Source organism: Heliangelus exortis, chromosome 1, assembly GCF_036169615.1.
Source record: "Heliangelus exortis chromosome 1, bHelExo1.hap1, whole genome shotgun sequence".
NCBI lineage: Eukaryota > Metazoa > Chordata > Aves > Apodiformes > Trochilidae > Heliangelus > Heliangelus exortis.
In genome coordinates, this window is record NC_092422.1 from 182,590,279 (window position 1) to 182,609,782 (window position 19,504).

At 41.1% G+C, this 19,504-nt stretch overlaps 1 protein-coding gene across 1 annotated transcript in view; it reads right to left on the reverse strand.

Annotated features, from left to right (window-relative positions):
• Positions 1–569: 569 nt before the first annotated feature.
• ABCD2 (ATP binding cassette subfamily D member 2) overlaps positions 570–19,504 on the reverse strand; it is a 46,628-nt gene continuing 27,693 nt past the window's right edge. Inside the window, exons 7-10 of the mRNA XM_071733894.1 lie at positions 15,390–15,535; positions 8,721–8,805; positions 7,915–8,040; positions 570–4,951 (exon numbers count right to left, since the gene is read on the reverse strand). Coding sequence (XP_071589995.1) covers positions 4,741–4,951; positions 7,915–8,040; positions 8,721–8,805; positions 15,390–15,535 — 568 coding nt within the window. The 3' untranslated portion in view covers positions 570–4,740. The remainder of the gene's footprint in view (positions 4,952–7,914; positions 8,041–8,720; positions 8,806–15,389; positions 15,536–19,504) is intronic.

Genomic DNA, 19,504 nt, shown 5'->3' on the forward strand with positions numbered 1-19,504 from the left:
TACTGAAGAGTCAACCAGTGTTTTTAGGGCCCTGATACTTCTGGCAGTCTGCAGGACTGTAGACTGCATTTGTGGATCTTAAACTCTAAAAAAAAAAAAAAAAAAAAAAGATAAAAATCTCTATTCTAGACCTACATGAGCACTTGCTGGCAATATTTGTGATGCTGATACTTTATGCATAACTCTATCTTACAAATACCATAACAGCCTTTGGGTCATGATGCTGCTGAGGCCACCTGATCTCATGTTACTGACACTGTCTTCTGGCACATAGCTCTGTGCCCAGCTTCCCTGCAGAACTTCCCAGAAAGAGGTGGCAGCTCTTGTCATCTTCTTGTCATCAATAAGGTCCACCTTGAAGCAGATGGCAGAGGACATAAGAAACTTCACAGCAGCCTTTGACACCAGCCTGATACAGGAATGAAACACTGGTTTTAACTTGCAAACACACAACATCCATCCCTGGCTTTCCTACCCCATCACAGAAACAAGGGGTGAGAAGGGGGTCCCAGAGCACACACAGACAGGTTCTGATTGCTTTGTGAATGATTCCTAAGAACACTGTAAACTCAAAGTAAATGCAACATGTTTTATTTGAGGTTGGAATAAATTACAACTGTAAAGCATAATTTATTGCTTTATAAATTGTCTGCTCTTAAAAGGCATTAATAGAAAACATAAACAAAACATAGACATTTGATTAACAGTTCAGTTCTCTTAAGCTTCATGAACAGTTCAGTAGGGGGATTTTATTCTATGTATGATTGAAATCTTTGATCACAGGCTTGTAAGATTGACTTTGACATGCATTATTGACATTCAAACATATTAAGGGGACTGTAAATGTGTTCATTTGCTTTAGGATAGAATTTTTATTGCATTTTTCCCTAAAATATTCCACTGAATACCAAGTCCTTCATTCCTCACTCAAATACAAATCCCACTGGCTTCAAAAAACTCCTTTAAGAGATATGTGGCGTCTTCTACCCCTGCAGAGTGATGGTTTCTAAACCAGGAATGAGTCTGGTCCCGAAACTAAAGTGAAAAACAAACTCCTCCTAGTTTCAAAAATACTGAAATCTCATGCATGAAAAATGTTTCCTCCCATTCTGAAGTTTCTTGCAAGGAATCCCAACATCATCTGAAGTGTCTAGTTTGTACATTTATTGTACAGTTACCCCGTGCCTGAGACTGGTATGAATTTTGCTCAGCACCTGCACCCACCTAGGATGCAGCCCCAGGCAAGTCCAGTCTGCCCTGAATCCCGAGGGATGGGAGGGTGCTCACAGGAGGCTTTGCAGTATCCAGGTGCTGTAACACAATGAGCTGGGGTCTGGCTAGCTCCAAATAGACAGGCAGAAGGAAGGTCAAAACTAGTCATTTTGTCAGTTTTCTCGGGTGTCAGAGCTCCTGAACACCAGAAAGGGACTGGCATTCATGAGCAGCTCTCATTGCACCACAAAAAAAAGGATTCCAACAAGGCACCCTGCCCTGCTCTGACCCTCTCGCACTGCAAGGGCCAAGTGCTCCCTCTCAGCTCCAGAACAGTGTCTCCAGGAGCTATTCTCTGAGCAGGGAGCATGCACCTCTGCTTTTGCTTTCCTGGCTGGATCCAAAGCAGCACAAACTGAGTTGGCCTATGCCTCCGTTACACCAGAGATAAAACTCTTCAGGAACGGAAGGAGACACCCATCTATCTCACTTAGCCCTTGGAACGACTCAAAGTTTTCAGAGAACTTGCAGAGAACTGCAGCTTCTCTTCCAGACACAAAACTAACTTCAAAATTAATGAGAAAAATCTTGTTAAAACTGGCTCAATATTACTCAGAAAGTTGCTGTTTGGAGAATGGTTTCTTCTCATACCAGCCTCTAATGTTGCATGCCTACAAGAATGACAATAGCTGAAGGAGGTGCTAGGGTATTTTATGCTTATTACTGAATGGGAATAGGTCAAGTCTATTACTGAATCCAAATATATCAAACTTCAAGGAAAATACTGTTACATTGATCCTGGTACAACTTCAGTTTTCATTACAATTTCATCAGTAATGTACATATCTTTTGTTTCATACATAATCTAATTTTTAAAAAAGCAAACAAACCATCTTTTATACATGGTTTCCTCAAAAGACATGTTTCTGTTGTGCTGTGAGGTGTGGACAGCCTGGTTCAGGACAGCAGCTTACAGGTGCTGCACTTCCAAAAAAGTCAAACTCCATAGCAGAGCTTTGGTGTGGGCCTGGGAGGGTGCAGGGCCATACCTGGAGCTGTTCCAAACTGCTCAGCAGTTCAGCACTTTTCAGTGTCTTCATTTGGGACTGGACAACCCTGGTTTAGCTCCCAGCCACGTGGTAAAGTGCCTAAAGGAGGGGTGGGGAACACTAATGCTCCTTCCTTCTGGCTTGGGAGGCTTGTGGAAGGGTGGCTTTGTGGCTGCTTTGTGCTTGCAGAAAGGCAAGAGTGCAGCTGGGACAAGGGCACACATATGGGGCCTGATACATCACCATCTTAGGGAAACATAACTCAGAAATATTCAAACCTTTAAAACCATCAGTCATTTCACTTATGCATGCTGAGAACAGATTCTTGGCTGACTTATTTTTTTTCCCAGCAGTTCTGAATTTTTCTTTGAAGATGAGAAGGAGGAAAGCTTGCCTTCAGGGGGGGACAGGGACAAGTAGAGACACTAGCAAATTAAAATGCATGCACATGTCATCCACCACAGAAGTGACCTCCAGTCTGCTCTTTAAAATACAGCATCTCATTATGATGAACCTTAATTTCTCATCCCATTCAAAGGTTCCCAAGAGCATTCTTTTTTATGTCAGTGAGATATCCCAGGGGACTCGATGGAGAAGAACTAATGAGAGGAATGAACTGCTGTCACCAGACCAAGTAGAGGGTTACATCTAAGTCAGAGGCTCTACAGAGGAGCATAACAGGGAGCAGACAAACTGTTTTCTGTTGCAAGTGCCACTACGGATCTGTAAAATCACCAAGATGAGCACACTGAGAAGAAAGCTAATAGTGCTCTGGACTGGAATTTGGCAGACCGAGTTAATTCACCTTCCCCTTGTTCATGAAATGATCGTAAAAAGGAAACAGTTTATATTAACTTCAGGGTACTCAAACATTCCCAACTCAGCAAATATCACCAAAATATTTCTCCTCACTTAACAGTTCTAAACAGTTTATGCATCACCCCTCTCAGACAAAGCATACCAGACAGAATTCTTGTAAGGAATCATACTTCTATGGAAAAAAAAATAAAAAAAAAGAACCAACAAACTTCAGGATTGCTACATCTCGGCTGAGGCCCATTCATCCATCAGCAAAGGCTCTTACCCGCCCTGATCTTCACTCCTGAGATGTCCATTTGCAGTGCACTTGCATTCAAAGAGAACAGATCAGGAGGAGTTCTCAAACCCATTCCCATATTTGTTTCTATTTAACCAGGTTTTGCCTCCAGCAAGGTGCTCAGGTCAGCACTGTCTTAGGGGGTTCTGTTTAGAGCACTCTCTGACTGACTGGGGAACCTGGGGACCAGGTTCCTCCTGAACTGAAAAGCAGATTAGACAATCAGTGAGTGCATCTGAAAGGAAAGCTGTTAACTGCTGTTTTTGCTCAGGGAAGTGGGCAGTGTTCAGCCACTCTACTGAAATATGGCAGGCATAGTAATTAGTGGTTATAAAATGCTCTGACTTTTCACACACCTTTTTAAGTGCTGAGCATTTCAACTGGCAGGACAGCCATGCCTGAGAATTCAGTGTATTGTTAGAAACTGACATTTTCCTCTCCCTACAGTCCTTCCTGTCTGAAGTGTCTCAAGGAACAAACAAGTATCTACCTTGTGATTTTACCAACAGAGGAACTGGGTCAGAGATGGACAATGGCTGCATTAGACCCCTGTAGCAGAAGAATGACTCAGTCAAGTGAAAACTAAGTCACTTGATGCCCACTGCTACAACCCCCCCACCAGAGGTTACTTAATAGGGGACATACAAAAATCTCCCAAAGGAACCGATAAATCATGAAGAGCAAAGAGCCTCTGAAGCTATGCATAACAGCATAAAGTACAGCATAATATATTACATATTCAGCTCTATCTCTGCTTCTCTGTCACAAGGGCAGTGGGCTGCTTGGACAGTTGTCTTCTGGTCAGCCTATTTATTATGTTATTTCTAACAGAAACACAAGTAAAGGTGTCTATGCAATTCAGCAGCAGAACAGGAGCCTGGTTTTACATGGGCTGAAAGAATGTTTCTTATACCCAAATAAGATTTTTGCATGCACCTGAATACTCACCCAGATGCTGCCTCTGCTGTGCTCCATGCCTGAGTTTCATGCCAGGTTTGCTCTGCGTAGCAGGCATATCATATGCACACAGTGACCTGGTACAAGAGCACATTCTGCAGGCCAAGTCTCAGGCAAAAATTCACCTACAAAACCTAAGCTTGATGGTAGTTTTTTGCAGTGAATTGGGCTTATACTAGGAATTAACCTAAGCTGCAATGACTGATCTTATACTCTGTGCACTTGCTTATTTTCTTTTCACAATTCAACCACTTTCTTCCTTAATACTAAAATGCTGAAGTCTCACATAGCATTCAGAGCATTATTTTCTGCTGGCTGTGTTTCTCTATGCTCTAAGCCTCTATCACAATGCATGCAAAGGATAATGGCTGAATTTGTAATGCTTTTAACTAAAAAATACTTTTAAAAACATAAAACATAAATTATTTATTCCTCTTTGTCCATTGTTTTAAGCACTGAGTCTTCTCCCAAGATTTTACACAGTTCATTCAGTCTCTGCTGCATTTTAGGAATTCCTGCCAGTTGTGATTCCAGTCTCTGTTTTTCCTCACTCAGAGATAAACGGATAGCGGTGTCCAACTGCTCGAAACGCCAACCACCCTGTCCATCAAACTGCAGCAAGTGAGTGTGGTACTTCCTGCAGCAGAAATTAAAATATTAGTAATGGCTCAGGGAACAGCAGGTTTGTATTTTTCATGCAAATTTAGATCTCTGTGTCTCTTTTCAATACCACCTCTTAGAAGGTGAGAGTTGTCCAATTTTGGATCACCAGGTAAGACTTCTTTTCAGTGACTCATAACCCTTACACTCTTTCATAAGGGATTTGGGTATATCAAATCTTGTCTCTGGGACCTCCCTAGCTCACCTAGTGAAATTCAGCTGCAAGGTGCCAGCTGTAAGCTCTTGGCACTGGTGTGGGCTCCCAACCTGGGTGCCTCACCTCACATGGCCTGATGTCCCTGAGCAAGGTGAAAGCTGCCTTCCTCTGAGAAACTTTGTGAGTGGCTGGAGTTGCCTTCACTGCAGCTCCACCAGACTCCTCTTTCTCCAGAAGACTGACAAGGAGCAGCAGACAAGGCTCCCGACTCCCCCCAGGAATGTTATTCCCCGTTTATTTTATTTACCTCACTTTCTGAGAGACATTTTACGTCCTTAGTAGAAAACATGTTCAAGCAGGCACAGTGCATCTGTTGTTACTGATAAAACTCTGGTTTGTTTGAACATCTCAGTTTGTTTCCTTCCATCTTATAAGGATGGATAAAGAAACATCTGATCCTAAAACTTGGTTAAGTTTGCAAGGACCAAAGTAAAAAAAAGTCTGTGAAGGAGTCACAGATCTCTCAGTAAGTTCCAGGGTGTGTGCACCAAAAATATTCAAAGGTGTGCATGTGGAGTTTGTTAAGACCTGACAAGACATTTATCAAGCAGTGCAAGAGGAAGAGCAAAGAGTTCCCTCAGAGCTCCTGGTTCGACTGTGTAATTTATCACTATAAATTTTAAAAGATGAGATGCATCATAAACAGTAATTACAAATTCTATGCAGGGAACGTGACAGGCCAATGAACTCAACAGTTTATGACGTGGGACTCAAAGAGATTCAACTCCAGGCTTGTATGCACTACTTCTTGGATATTATTCTTTGTGACACTAAATGCTTAAAAATAAAATCAGGAAGCTAAGATAGCTGATTGAGAGATCCAATGTTTGTTGACTATAAGAGTAGACTATAAGAGTTTTTTGATTTGAAAAATAAATATTTGCTAATATAATCTTGAGGAAGAGAAAACAGCATGTGAACCCATTCTTTGCCTATGCAGTGCAATCCCTGTGGAAGCACATCTATGCTAAATGTTTTTGATGCTTATTTCTGTGTACTTAGTACTTCTGTTTACTTCTCTAGAACCCCACAAATCACTAGATTTCTGATAATGTCAATAGCACCGTGGAGGTTGCAAGAGCAATCCCAAATCTTCCTGAATAGCATTAGTACTAGGAAACTATGAGTTCCAGTTGGACACTGAACTCAAAAGGTCTTTCTCACAAGTTCTTTTGCAAAAATTCCTCCCTCCGCATCATTTTTATTTGTGGGGAGGATCAGAGTCAGAAGAGAATCATAGAGTGGCTTGGGTTGGAAAGGACTACTAAAGAAAGGTCATCTAATCCAAGCCCCTTGCAGTGAGCAGGAACATCTTTATCTATATCAGGTTTCACAGAGCCTCATCCAACCTGACACTGAACATTTCCAGAAATGGGGCATCTACCACCTCTCTGAATAACCTGTTCCAGTGTTTCAATACCCTCATTGTAAAAAACATCTTCCTTACATCTAGTCAGAATCTACTCTCTTTAGTTTAAAATCATCACCCCTGCCTTGTCACTACAAGCCTTACTAAAAAGTCTGTCCCCATCTTTCTTACAATCCCACTTTAAGCTCTGGAAGGCTGCAATACAACCTCCCCACGGTTTTTTATTCTCCAGGCTGAACAATCCCAACTGTCCTGGTCCTTCCTCATAGAAGAGGTCCTCCAGCCTCTGATAATTTTTGTGGCCTTCCTGTGGGCCAGTTCCTACAGATCCATGGATTTCCTGTGCTGAGGATTCCAGAGCTGGACCCAGTACAGCAGGTGGGATCTCACCAGAGAAAAGGCGCAGAATCATCTCCCTTTATCTGCTGGTCAGACCACCCAAATACCTATTTTCTAGAGCAGTGAATTTAAATTAACGCAAATTAAAAAAAAAAAATTAAATAATGTTTTTCTCTTCCAGCATAATTTATATTCCTTTAAAAACAAATGTCTATGTGACATTTCTCCTCATCAGAATACACAATTTTTTTTCTTAATATTTAGGTCTTAACCCAGCAAAAGACTTTTTTTTGTCACTATCTCCACAGAGAAAGGAGGAAGCTGTTAAATGCTGGTGCAATCTCCTTCCTGAGGCAATGAATTGGTAATACGTTTTTTGTCATCAGCTTAAAAAAGCAAACACTGACAGTACAGATCAAGAACTTTGAACAAAAAGTCTCTGCTAGTGTCAGCTTACAAATATTTATCTCCTTTTGCCTTTTAAAGTATTTGGTTTTATCAAGTATTCAGTAACTACATTTTTTTTCCTTTGAGGGACTTTGTATTCTCTCAGTAGAATGACGCCTCAGAATTCTGATATTTTTTTAAATAGAAAATTGAATTTTGAAAGCTCATGAACTCTGCAGATACAAACATTTGCAGTGTTTCCCATCTTCTCCTAAGCACTAGTAAGCTTCCTCAGGACAGCTCATGTAACTTGACACCTTTACAGAATAATCTGCTGGTATCTGTTGTGGGTGTGGTGGACTAATTGATTGCCTCTTAGATACCAGCATGATGCTATTAATAGCTAATAACTAAAACACACTCGGGGAAAAAAAAAAAAAAAAAGAAGAAGAAAGGGATGGAAGAATAAACATATCAATGAATACAAAAATCAATGCTAAATCACAGAATCATAGAATCACATTACTATTACTGTAGTCTTAGAAAGTGCAGTAGATATTGAACAACTGTCCTAGTATGAAGAATAAGGCCAATCCCCTGACCATGATGACTCTGCAAATGTACTTACCAAAGAGAAGGTCTGTGTGTTATAGAAAGCAGGGATATCCCAGCAGCTTTTGCAGCTTGGAATATCTTTCCTTCAACATCAATGCTTACAGCACTTGTGCATTCGTCCAGCAACGCATATTTTGGCCTTTCAAAAAGCAGAAAAAGAACATCACAGTATTCCCATATATGCTGTTCAATTGAAAGAATAACAGAAAAGAGTGCTATTTTTGCCAGACATCTCTCATCTACAGCTGAAAGCTGGGTAGCAACAACAAAAAGTTTCCACACATTTTTCAGGTGCAGAGCCAGCTTCCAGGAAAAATGTTTTTTATTTCCTGGTCCATCTGAATACACAGTGATCTAACTTCTGCAGTACTGCACTCATGCAGTAGCTACAGCCAATTCAGAAACTTGCTGTCCACTGCCATGTATGGACTGAGCTGCCTTGGTGTGCCTGCAGTCTTCAAAAAGCTGTGGAGCTTGGCTTTCAAAATCCCACAGCCTCTGCAGCAGTTCATCAGACTTCTGCAGTACTTCTAGGATAGATGCTGGGAAGATGTTTGTGCCTGAGATGTTAAAGAAAGGAACATCTGGAAAATGTAATCCTGTGTTGTCAAAAGCAAAGCTTAAGTAAGATGCAGTGCCCAAACTAAAAAGCAGAGCTTGTATGTATAAAGGACAAGGTCTGTGGTCCTGTGCAACTGTCAAGCAGTATTGTATATTGCATGGAGATTACAGTCTACTGCTGCACAAACTATTACAGCATGCCTGCAAAACTCTTCCTCATTTGCAGATTGTAGTAAAAGAACAAATCAAAATGCTTACTTATGATAAAACATCCGAGCCATGCCCATCCTTTGTTTTTCTCCTCCTGATAAGACATCTTTCCAATCCATGATGGCATCCCAGCCTTTTAAAAAAATGCAAACAAAATGTGTCAGGAACATGAAGTTTATGAAGGAAATGCATCTTCTCTTGCAGCATCTCTGCAATCTGCAACCACAATCATTAAGAGCATTTCCATTGCAGAAGAGACAGCTTAAGGTTCTGGATTACATCTTCTGAAACACCTTAATGCCTTTCCACTGATACTCAATTGGAAAAATGACCCAAATACCATGTCAATTTTGAAAGTGGAATTTAACCTTGAACATGTTGGCATTGACAAAATCTTTACTTAGTCTTTGAAAAAACATCTCCAACCTATAACTAAAAATTTTATTCTGTAATGGCTGTTTTGTAGAACAATTTGCTATTCCTTCTTGAAAGGTGCGCATAGAAATTTTAAAAGAAATTCAAAGAAATAAGGTGTAAAAAACCATAAAGAGACATGTCAAACTCCATTCACTCATGTAGGCAAAGAACAACTGTCAGCAAATTAAGCAGAAACACAGATACAGACACGGGGATGCATTCTGTGTGCACAGACAAGCAGCTAACAGATCAAACTGCATTCAGACAGAAGGATTTTCTTTACAAACTTTCCACCGTAACACTGGCTATCTGCATTTAATATTCTGTACAGCTTCTAACTGATTTGTCTCTTTACCACTTTCAGATGCATGCAGTGGGAGTGAGATGGATTTTATCTGCCATCTCACAGTGAAGTGGTGTTCCTGTGAGTACTCTTATGAGTGGGAGATTCATTCCCACTAATGAAAAACTTCAAAAACCTGACTAAAAATAAGTTTTCAAGCAAATAATCCAGATGGATAGAGTAGCAAAATAGATGAGTTTTGAAAAGGGAGAGTGTGGATCTAAAGAAAATCATTTAAGTTATTTCTCTCAACAGTTCTAATCATGATACAGTGAGCTGGAGCAGGGCTGAATGAGGAAAGGAACATTTTTCCAATTCAGCCCAGAACCACTGTAACTAAAAAATTAACAACACAACCAAACCCCTTTTTTCTGTCACTGCTTGACTGCAAATAACCATTTGCCAGGAAAAACCATAAACAAGGTCAAGCAAGGAGAGTGGGCTGTGTCATTTCTGATACCTGACTAAAGGTGAGACAAGTGGGGCTTGTGGCAGTGCAGGAGGCTGGAGAGTGCTCTGCTCATGCTTGGTGCTACGCCAAGAATTTCTAGGTCTCAACAAAACCTCAGTGAGGCATCTGGTGAAAGGCTGTGCACCTAAAACCAGGAACTGATAATGCTAGAGATGGAATTTCAAGAGTTTATTCTACACAAAATTGTAAAATATAATGTAATGATTTTTTAAATATATATATATATGTATGTATAGAGTTAGATTTTTAAAACGCACAAGCACACACCAGAAATGCATCACCTTTAATGTTCCTAATGTTTTTCCTTAGTTCCTCACATTCTTGATTAAGAATCCCATTGTGCACCCCTCCTGAGGGCACAGACAGTGCTTTCTATCAGAGGCAGAATTGTGTAATGAGTAACTGAATCACCCTTTGGATGAACCCTGGCAAAGGGAACAGATGCACAGAGGCTGCTGCTGCTGAGCAGTCCCGGTGCGGGGACCACACAGAGAGCTGGAGTTCTTTTACACCCACACCTTCACCTTCCAAAAAAGACTGTAAAGCACCTGGAACACTTCTTTTTGGCAACAGGTGCTAGAGGCATGGTATAGGAATGGTCCTTCACAAAAGCCATAGAAACAACTACACCTCTGAAGACAACAATCAGGCTGCTGGTTATATTCTACTATTTTAAAGCAGAGAATATAGACAAGTTCCAGGGTTCTGGATCTGAGCTAGGGTGTGGGTGGCTCTGCAGGTGAGTACATGTGCCTAGGGAAGCAGTGCCTGCATTCATTCAGTTTCTTCCAGATCAGCTGGTTTATAAAGACTCACTCAAAGACAGAAATGGAATAATGTTCAATAAGCACCATCTTGTCAGCAAAATCATTCTATGATTTCCTCTAAAGGAGTAAGGTTTAACATGTGTTTACCAGGGTACAATGGTCATCTCTGTGGTCACATCAACTTATATTCTAACAGTATTAAAAGTGAATCTTGTCTCTTCCTACCAAGGTCCTTCTCTCAACTTTCTTATTTGCCACTTCAAATGTCTCAAACAACAGATAAGGAAAGATCCATTTTAGCGTTATCACCTAATTATTTTCTAATGTCTGAACAATTTCATCTGAACACTTACATATTGTAACTCACAATGAACTGACTCACTACTGTGCATTAGCAATAATGCACCTACTTGTTTCTCTTTTCTTCCTGCTGACATGGCACAGGTCAGCGAGGGTCGACAGTATTCTGAAAATATCAGCCAAGTCAGTGGCTTATGTCACCCATAGCTACATCCACTTTACAAATGAAGAAATGAAATGGCTTATCCAAATGCAGCACAAATCGCTCAATACATACAAACATAATCCTGGCTTTCAGAGTCCAAATTCCTTGCTCAACTTCTTGTTACACGTAGACTTTGATTGCACTTGGCATGTAGATGTGAAGCACGCTGGATGTCACAGAAATGCCCCTTGCAACCAATAAGACAAAAAGTACCCTGAACGTGCTGGGACAGAGTAACAGCAGTAGAAATCCCTACAGCTGTAAGCAGAAATCAGTGACAGCCTTATGATAGCAGCATTTCATTTTCTTGCATAGCTTCTTTTATAATTCCTTTTACCTCAGTTTTCTGAAGGAAAAAGCATGCCAAATTTGACAACAAAAAAAGGGTAACATTTGTAGTGCTGTGTACCCTGAATCCTTGTAAATCCTCACACTTATGTGCAAGACAGAGCATTCAGCTGCTATAAAAAATATGCTTAAAACTTTTCCATGTCTACCTTTCAATGCACCTCATCATACATGGACTGGAGTGTTACAGCTTGACAGAAGAAAGGTTATCAAAGCAAATCGTAACCAGAGAGCCCAACCCTGGTGAGTTTTTTAACATGGAGGCCCTTTTGCACAGTGCATGTCCCCAGGCAGTTGTCAAATGGAAGAGATCCCGAGGAACAAAGAAATCATGGATTTCATGATCCCCAGCTCAGCATGACACTGCAGGGATTTGTGGCTCTGGATTTCAGAGATACTGGAAAAGCTGGCTAAGCACTCTAGAGTTCCTGCTGTTACTGGTAAAAAAATCAAATACAGGGCTAAAATGATCAGATGAAAAAATCTCAGAGAGAGGAAATGTGCTTGTCTGTGTTGGCCTAGCACAAAGACTCCCTGGACAAGACCCAAAGATGTGACAAATGTTCACAATAATGAGGAATAATTATAATCTGGGGTGCTGAGAAACCCTAAACAGGTTAAACTTGTTCAGTAATGTCATCAGCCCTAACCTGACAGGTCCAGTCATGCATTCAGCATGCTGCTACACGTACTCTGACTCCTCTCATGTGACAGGCCATCAGTGTCATGACTGACACTGGCTAAATACACACAGATTTTCAACGCAGGTCAAAAATGAACCTGCACATCTACTTCTCATCTCCACATTACTTACTACCTGCAATTTCTGGACAAATCTTTCCATCACCCATGCTGAATACAGCCTTCTTTGCTATCCTTCTTTTGTATGAAATATATGTCTGGTAGAGCTTGCAACTCTGCAGGTGTTGATGAGGACACTTTACTGATAATATAAAAGGAAAGGAACAGAATGGCATCCCTACAAAAAACATCAGGTGAGAAAAACATCAGTGTGGGCCTGAGCGTGAAGGAAATTCTGCCCCTAGTAGCAAGGGCTGCTACTGTCAACAATTGCACTGGGTTCTTCTAGGGCTTGGGCTGAGGGACACCAAGAATGGTGGTAGCAGGAAGCAGGACTGGTGTTTTGGTAGCTTTGCTTTATTCTTTTGCTACCAATTGAAAGAAGTTTCACGGGGGTAACACAGAAGCTAAACTGGGCTACTTATTCCTGTAAACCTATTGACTTCTAACACTATTACTAGAAATATGAGAAATTTCTACCATTGGCAGCAACAAGACCAATATCAAGCTCTTACTGGCTACCCTACTCTTGGGATTTGGTGACCCTTATACTGATGCAATGTGGAAATTATTCTGCTAAAGCCAATAAAGTCACACCAGGACACATAAATTGAGTCAGAGATGCAAACTTCTGGCTCCATCTAGATTTTTCGTAACTGCCCACAGGGAGCAGAACACAAAACTGAAAACTATTATATTATACATGCATAACATTTGTGGTCAATTAAAACACAACTGGGTAATGCCCTAAGGAGCCTGCTAGATATCTGGTAGGGGCTTAATCCTGCTGAGGATAGGAGAAGAGGGTCTACAGAATGTACTCTCCAATTATGTGGAAACAAAAATTTCAATTGTTCGATTTTGACAAGTATTTCTCTGGCTTGCTGGTTCAAAAAACCAGAATAGGAGTCTTTGTCCCAGACTGGGGAAGCTCTAAGGAGTAGGTAAGCATATGAAATCCATGTAGCGTGTCAAATCATATGTCATGGATTTCCTCTCTGCTCATACCTCAGCACTTGTCTCCAGCAAATGCTCAAGAAGAAAAGCGTATTATCGTCCTAAAAACTTCCTGGAATGTGGTAATCTCCCCTCCTGTTTTCCGGCTTTGCCCACTTCTGTAATTTTAGATTGCAAAGTCCCTAAGAGACTTTTTTAAACATTTGTTTGTGCTGACTTCTGCACAGCATGCCCCAATCCTGCAGTTTCAATATAGCACCACTGAACATTAACAGTGTCCTCCAGACCTTTTTATAGATGGCGTGTCTCCCACATGAGCTGTCAGACAGGCAGGAAAGCAAAAATGGGGTCAACAGTAAATACTTTCTTTGGCACATGAAGTAGATCAAGACTAATCCAAACCTGGGTTTTCAGTTTGGCCATGTGGAACACTGACGTGAGCCAAAAGCTTCCCATCCACAGAGCAAAGTAATTGTCCCATCATCAGTTACATGCTCCAGCTGCAGGGTTATAAACCACAACAATGTGCATTCAGACTGCTGGGGATATGGTTTTGGCTCCTAAAGGTCATGTGTTGTTCAGTGCTTCTACAAATACCAGCAGGCAACTAATGCACACTCCACAGTGGCTTCTTGCCACTGACAATTTAACTGCTCCTCCTTTTCCAGATCCCCATTCCAACATATCTGCTTCTTGTTCTGCAATTTTGGCACTTCACTTAGTGAAGCAAACGACTACTGCGTACTCATAGGAATAGTTATAATGTCAGGGTAGGGAGTAGAGACTTCCTCTGCAATTATTCCAGTCACTGAGTTTAGCTCTTTGCCTACTTTTTCAGTCCTTGTGTCATAGTATCAGGTATGAATAACATTAATTCTCTATTGCAACTTGAGGGCCACCATTCCTTATTACATTCCCAAAAAGAAGATATATCCCATGGAAAGACTGAAGTCTATCAACAGGATTGTGAGGTGGAGAAGTATCTGAAAGAATGCAATAGCTGCTGTAAATAATTACTACTCCCCACTTGAAAATGTGCAGAAAAGACATCAAATGAGTGCCCATGCATACTTCAAAAATTAAGTATACCCTCTGCCTTTTGAATAGAGCAACAGGCTGACATCCAGGAATGGGAATTCATATTGCAGAATCATAGAATGGTTTGGGTTGGATGTTGCCTAGGGATTCCCCGTGGAATCCCTACTCTCTACTGTCAGGATGATCCTGAGAGATGCCAAGCACACACATGACAAGGCAATGCACCCTAAATACCCTCTCAAAAAGAAGCACTGACAGTGAGCAGACAGAGGCAAGTTACATCCAACACTCCCAAATTCGGCTCCTTAAAGGGGTTTGAAATCACCCCCTCTTCTCTGTAAATGTTACCAATGTTGTCCTATGTCTCTTTCAAAATCATAATGACGAGGAAATCAGAATTAGAGATTAGTGGCTGGTGGGAACGAAAGGTGGAAAATTATTGCTGTGCTTGGGAAAAAAGTCATTAGATGCTCCAATTCCTTAGCCACAAGCAAAGGAACAATTTTACAAGGCCAGTGTATTTACACTGATCCTACTTTTAGGGCAAACTGAGAACAAATGGCAACTTAAACAGCACGTGGTAGATGGCAACATTACCAGTGGCACATGGTTATTTTTAACCTGTTCACCCTGGTGGTGTGGTATCAGATGCGCCTTCCCATGGCATATTATCCTCTTGGTCCCACAGACCAGGGAGGTGAAAGCAGACCTAACTCTCCTTTCATTCACATGCTTTTGAGTTGATATAGTCAGTGACACTACAAGGTTTTAAACCAGGTTGCATTTTCTAAGAAAATGAAGGAAGGGCATCAGTCTCACATGAAAAGACTGGCATTATAAGAACACAAAGATTTTCAGCTTGAGTATGGATGTACTGGGAAGGAGAAGAGCACGTAGCTCTTCTCCCTCCACTAGCATCTGGAGCAACAACCATGTGGTTGTGCAATCCCATAACCACAAAAGGTCTGGATCCAGTTTTGCCAGTTCAGTAAGTAAAGATCAGTCACACTAAAAAACACATACAATAAAAAGATTTCTTTAAAGCTTCTTACAAAAATATCCAATTTACCTCCTTCTCTTTGAACTATGTGGTACAGATGGACCATACGCAGGATACACTCCAGATCTTGATCGTGGTAGCCTTTCTCATGCATGTCATCCACTGAGTCTGGATAGATGACTTGATCACGTAGAGTTCCAATGGACATGTAGGGCCTGAGAAACCGTACAGAGAAATCGGTAATCTGGGGCTGGATGAGGCTCTACAAGTGGAGTATAAACATGTTGCTAAAACCAGATTTGTCTGTGGGTGCAACGTGGGTGAATGTTTTTCTAAAATTACCCTGGGGAAAATGTAAGGTTTCTGTAACAGCTGATTGCAGCATATAAACAGGGTAGTATGAGGAGCAGGAAAGCACTGAAAAGCCTCCTTTGCACAGTACTACTCTGGACTGTAGAACTAGGATTGGGCTAACTCAGTTGGCTCTAGAAGCCTGCATAACACTTCTAAATTGTAAAAAAGCATACACTAGAGAAGTTGATTGGCTTAAACCTCTCAGCACCAGCCTCCTTTGGTAAACACAAAGCTAAACTGTAGGTGAAGCAGCTTCTGAACCTCCATGTTACTAGACCAGGTCATACCATCTATCATACTACAAGCTGTCACCACTTCAGAGCCAGAGCCCTCAGTCACAGCCATGCCCCTGGAATAGGTATAGACAGTCTCCACAATGTCATGAGCTGTGCCCAGCCTCTGGTATAGCCCAGGCCCTCAAAATCATCCTAGTCTCTGAACAAAGTCAGCTCAAAAAACAGCTTTACACCTCTTTAATAAGTACCAGGCCATTCAGGCTAGGACAGCAAAGGCAATCTCAGACATTTCTGTTTGACTATCTCTTTTGCTGCTCTTGTTTTAAGGATTTCTTGCAAAGCCCAACTATCCATCCTGTCCAATCCTGTTGATAACCCCTGGAAGCTGGAAAAACCCCAGGAATGATTTGAGAGATTCTGTGTTTGGAGAGAAAGGTCAGAGCCAATGAATAGTCAGGCTCCAAACTCTGTCTTGCTTTCTGTGCCAAGAGTTGCACTAACTCCCTGGGAGTTCATCAGACAAACCAATACTTGTCTCATTAAAGCCGTGGGGATGATGACAGAGAGGAGCAGTTAAAATTAGGCCAGCAATGAGAAGGCTTCCAAGCAGCTTCCCCTTGCCACAGAGAATGCTCCCAACAGCTTCACAGCACAGTGACAAGGGGTCAATTTTCTCCCATAAAAAGCTAGGAACCTTCAAGGTGGGAAGTTCTCAGACACACAGAGGCTTTCCTTGACATAAATACATTATACTTCAGCAGATTTATTCCATTCCCTCTGAAGTGTCTCTGCAGAAGGGGTGGAGCTACCCATCGTTATTCTGAGAATCCCTAAAATGCACCACAGAGTAATTTGAAGAAATTCATAACACAGCAGATGTACAATTACAAAACTAAAACTGCAACATGAATTGAAAGTTACATTCAAGCTGGCATCAGCTGCACTGGTTTTAGTGCTGAAGACATCCATGGTGAACTGCCTGTACCCACCCACAGTTAAACGACTTTGACCACTGGCTGGGTGAGGGTGGGAAGGGCAGGGGATCATTACTGCTCAAAAACATTTGGTCATTTCCCTACTGTGGGTAGGCACCCAGATGGAACAAAATGAGAACAAGACAAATACAAGCATTGCTGCTCCTCTTTGCTCATTGTTTTGCTTTCTGCTTATTATGGGATGAGTGCTGGCCTGAGCTGCTACATGGATGGCAAAAGGGTTGGAACTAAATGATCTTTAAAGTCCCTTTCAATTCTATGATTCTACGAACTCAAGCACCAAGTGCAGTGAATCATTTAGATTAGTGGGGATGTTGCAAAATCACAACTCTAAAAATTATATAACTTTATAAAGTAATGATATATTACACTGCCATAGTGCTCTCCATCTAAAATCCCAAAGAGCTTTACTTCTTGCACTCACAGAAATCACTTCACTTGCTCTGGACTGCTGCCATCTCTAGGACAGAAGACAGCAACTCCACCTAGGCTCAGAAAAGTTGAGATCAGGTCATGTGCAAGATACATTAGGTGAAGCTGCAGGTAGGCACAAGGAGGACAGAGTTACCTATTATATAATTTATACGGAGTTTAATAACTTACTCTTGTGAAGTACAATCATGTAATGACAAGCAGCTCCAAGTTTTACCCTGCAGCACAGCTGGGAAGGCAATGCTCAAGAGCACTACGTCAGGATGTGTGTTCCAGTGCTGTTTACTGAGACACCAGCACCACTGTCTGGTACAGCTGGAATTTCCTTCTGGCCTCCCAACTAAACACATTAGTATTACCAAGCACTCTTCTCTCCAGCTAGTTTGTAAAATGAAAGAAAAAAACAGCCTGCAGCAGAATAGAAAACCCCATCAATTACTGACTAACTCGCTGATAGGAAATAATCCCCCAATCCTCCTGTCCCAGGAGGAATGAGAGCATAATTTGCTTCCCCTATCCCATAGGGAGCCACTCATGTGCCTGACAGAACATTTCCATCATGCTTGACATGAGATCTCCCATTTGGAGGTCCAATTCTAGACAACAAAGAGGGGCACACCTCTGTGGTTGGTTTATCTCATCTATTTTACAGTGGGGATGGATTGCCTATGGCATGTGTCCTCCTTCAATGGGCCACGCAGAACAGAAAACAAATTTAACTGACTTCTAAAGTGTAAAAGTTATGAGAGTTCATCTAACTCACTCTCTCATTATCTCATATGAAACCAGATTTAGCTATTAACCCTCCTTACCTACCCTGGGTGCCACAAAATCATACTAAAACCAGTTAAACTTCAGATATCATTGTAACTGAGGTTACATGTGTGTGATAGCTAGACATTAAGTAATCTCCTTGTTAAAATAGTATATTCATTAAATTTTTAGCAGTCCAAACAACAGAACGAGTCCTTTTACTCTGAAGTAACAGTTGAGCTTAACTGGACATAGCTGATTTCTGATGGAGATTTTCCATTCACTCAGTGTCTGGGTTCCAATCTCAGAGCAATCTCTTACAAACTTCAAAAGTAGTTCTTCTGCCATGTGAAGGTCGTGTGTTCAACTGTAATAGCTCTGAAATTGATTTCTTTCTTTCCTGTACTGGTTTTGAGAGGAAAATTTAAGATCAGTACTCCTTTTTTAAAGTTTAGTATCAAATTCCCAGAAAGTTATGAAAACACGCTGATTATTGCCCAGTTTTCTGGAATTTCAAGGCATTTATTGGAAGAGATACTTTCAATTCATACAAACTGATCTTTTTTTTCTGTCAGTTTGATGGTTTTGTTGCATCACCAATTTCTGTTTGGTGCACTCCGTGCTTCACTTTGCAGAGTTGTAACTTCATTCTGCCAGTAACAAGCCATTACCTCTTAGGCTTATGAATTCCCTCTTGCAGAGCTGGTTTTAAAGAAAAATTATATCAAGACATACTGCAAGCCTGTGGAGGGGACCATTCCCCAGTAGCCTGTTGACACATCACTGTGTCCAATGTTGGCAAAATGTTAGAGAAATCATATGGTAAGGAAGGGCAAATGTTGCCAATTATATGGTCGCTTTATTGCAATTAACTGTGGGGAAGGAGCAGACAACATGAAATATATCGGGGTGTGTATCAATTAATTGTCTTTCTAATCAGAGAACTTACATGCTGGAGCTGTTAGGAATGAGGGGAGATCTATTATACCAATTCAAAGGGACTGTAGATTAACACTGCACACTGTAAGCGTGTAATAATATTTACTAATTCACTGATGTATTGAAGAGCAGATGGCTTCACTCTCTTGGGAAGCAAGTTAAGGAAGATGACTTGCTTAGATGTCAACAAATTTCTGTACCAAAATCAGAATAAGCCATATCCACTTTAAGTGTTTACAAATACTTCATGAGTGTACTCAAAGGTGTTTTCATCTCCAACTCAAAATAAACCGTCCTGACAGAACTAATAACCTGTTCTTGCATCCATAATATTGAAATGAAATGCAACAGAATGGAGAAGAGCAGAGCAGAGCATTTCAGTTGGAAGGGACCTACAATAATCATCTAGACCAATTGTCTGTCCAATTCAAGACTGATCAAAAGTTAAAGCATGCTGTTAAAGGCATTATCCAAA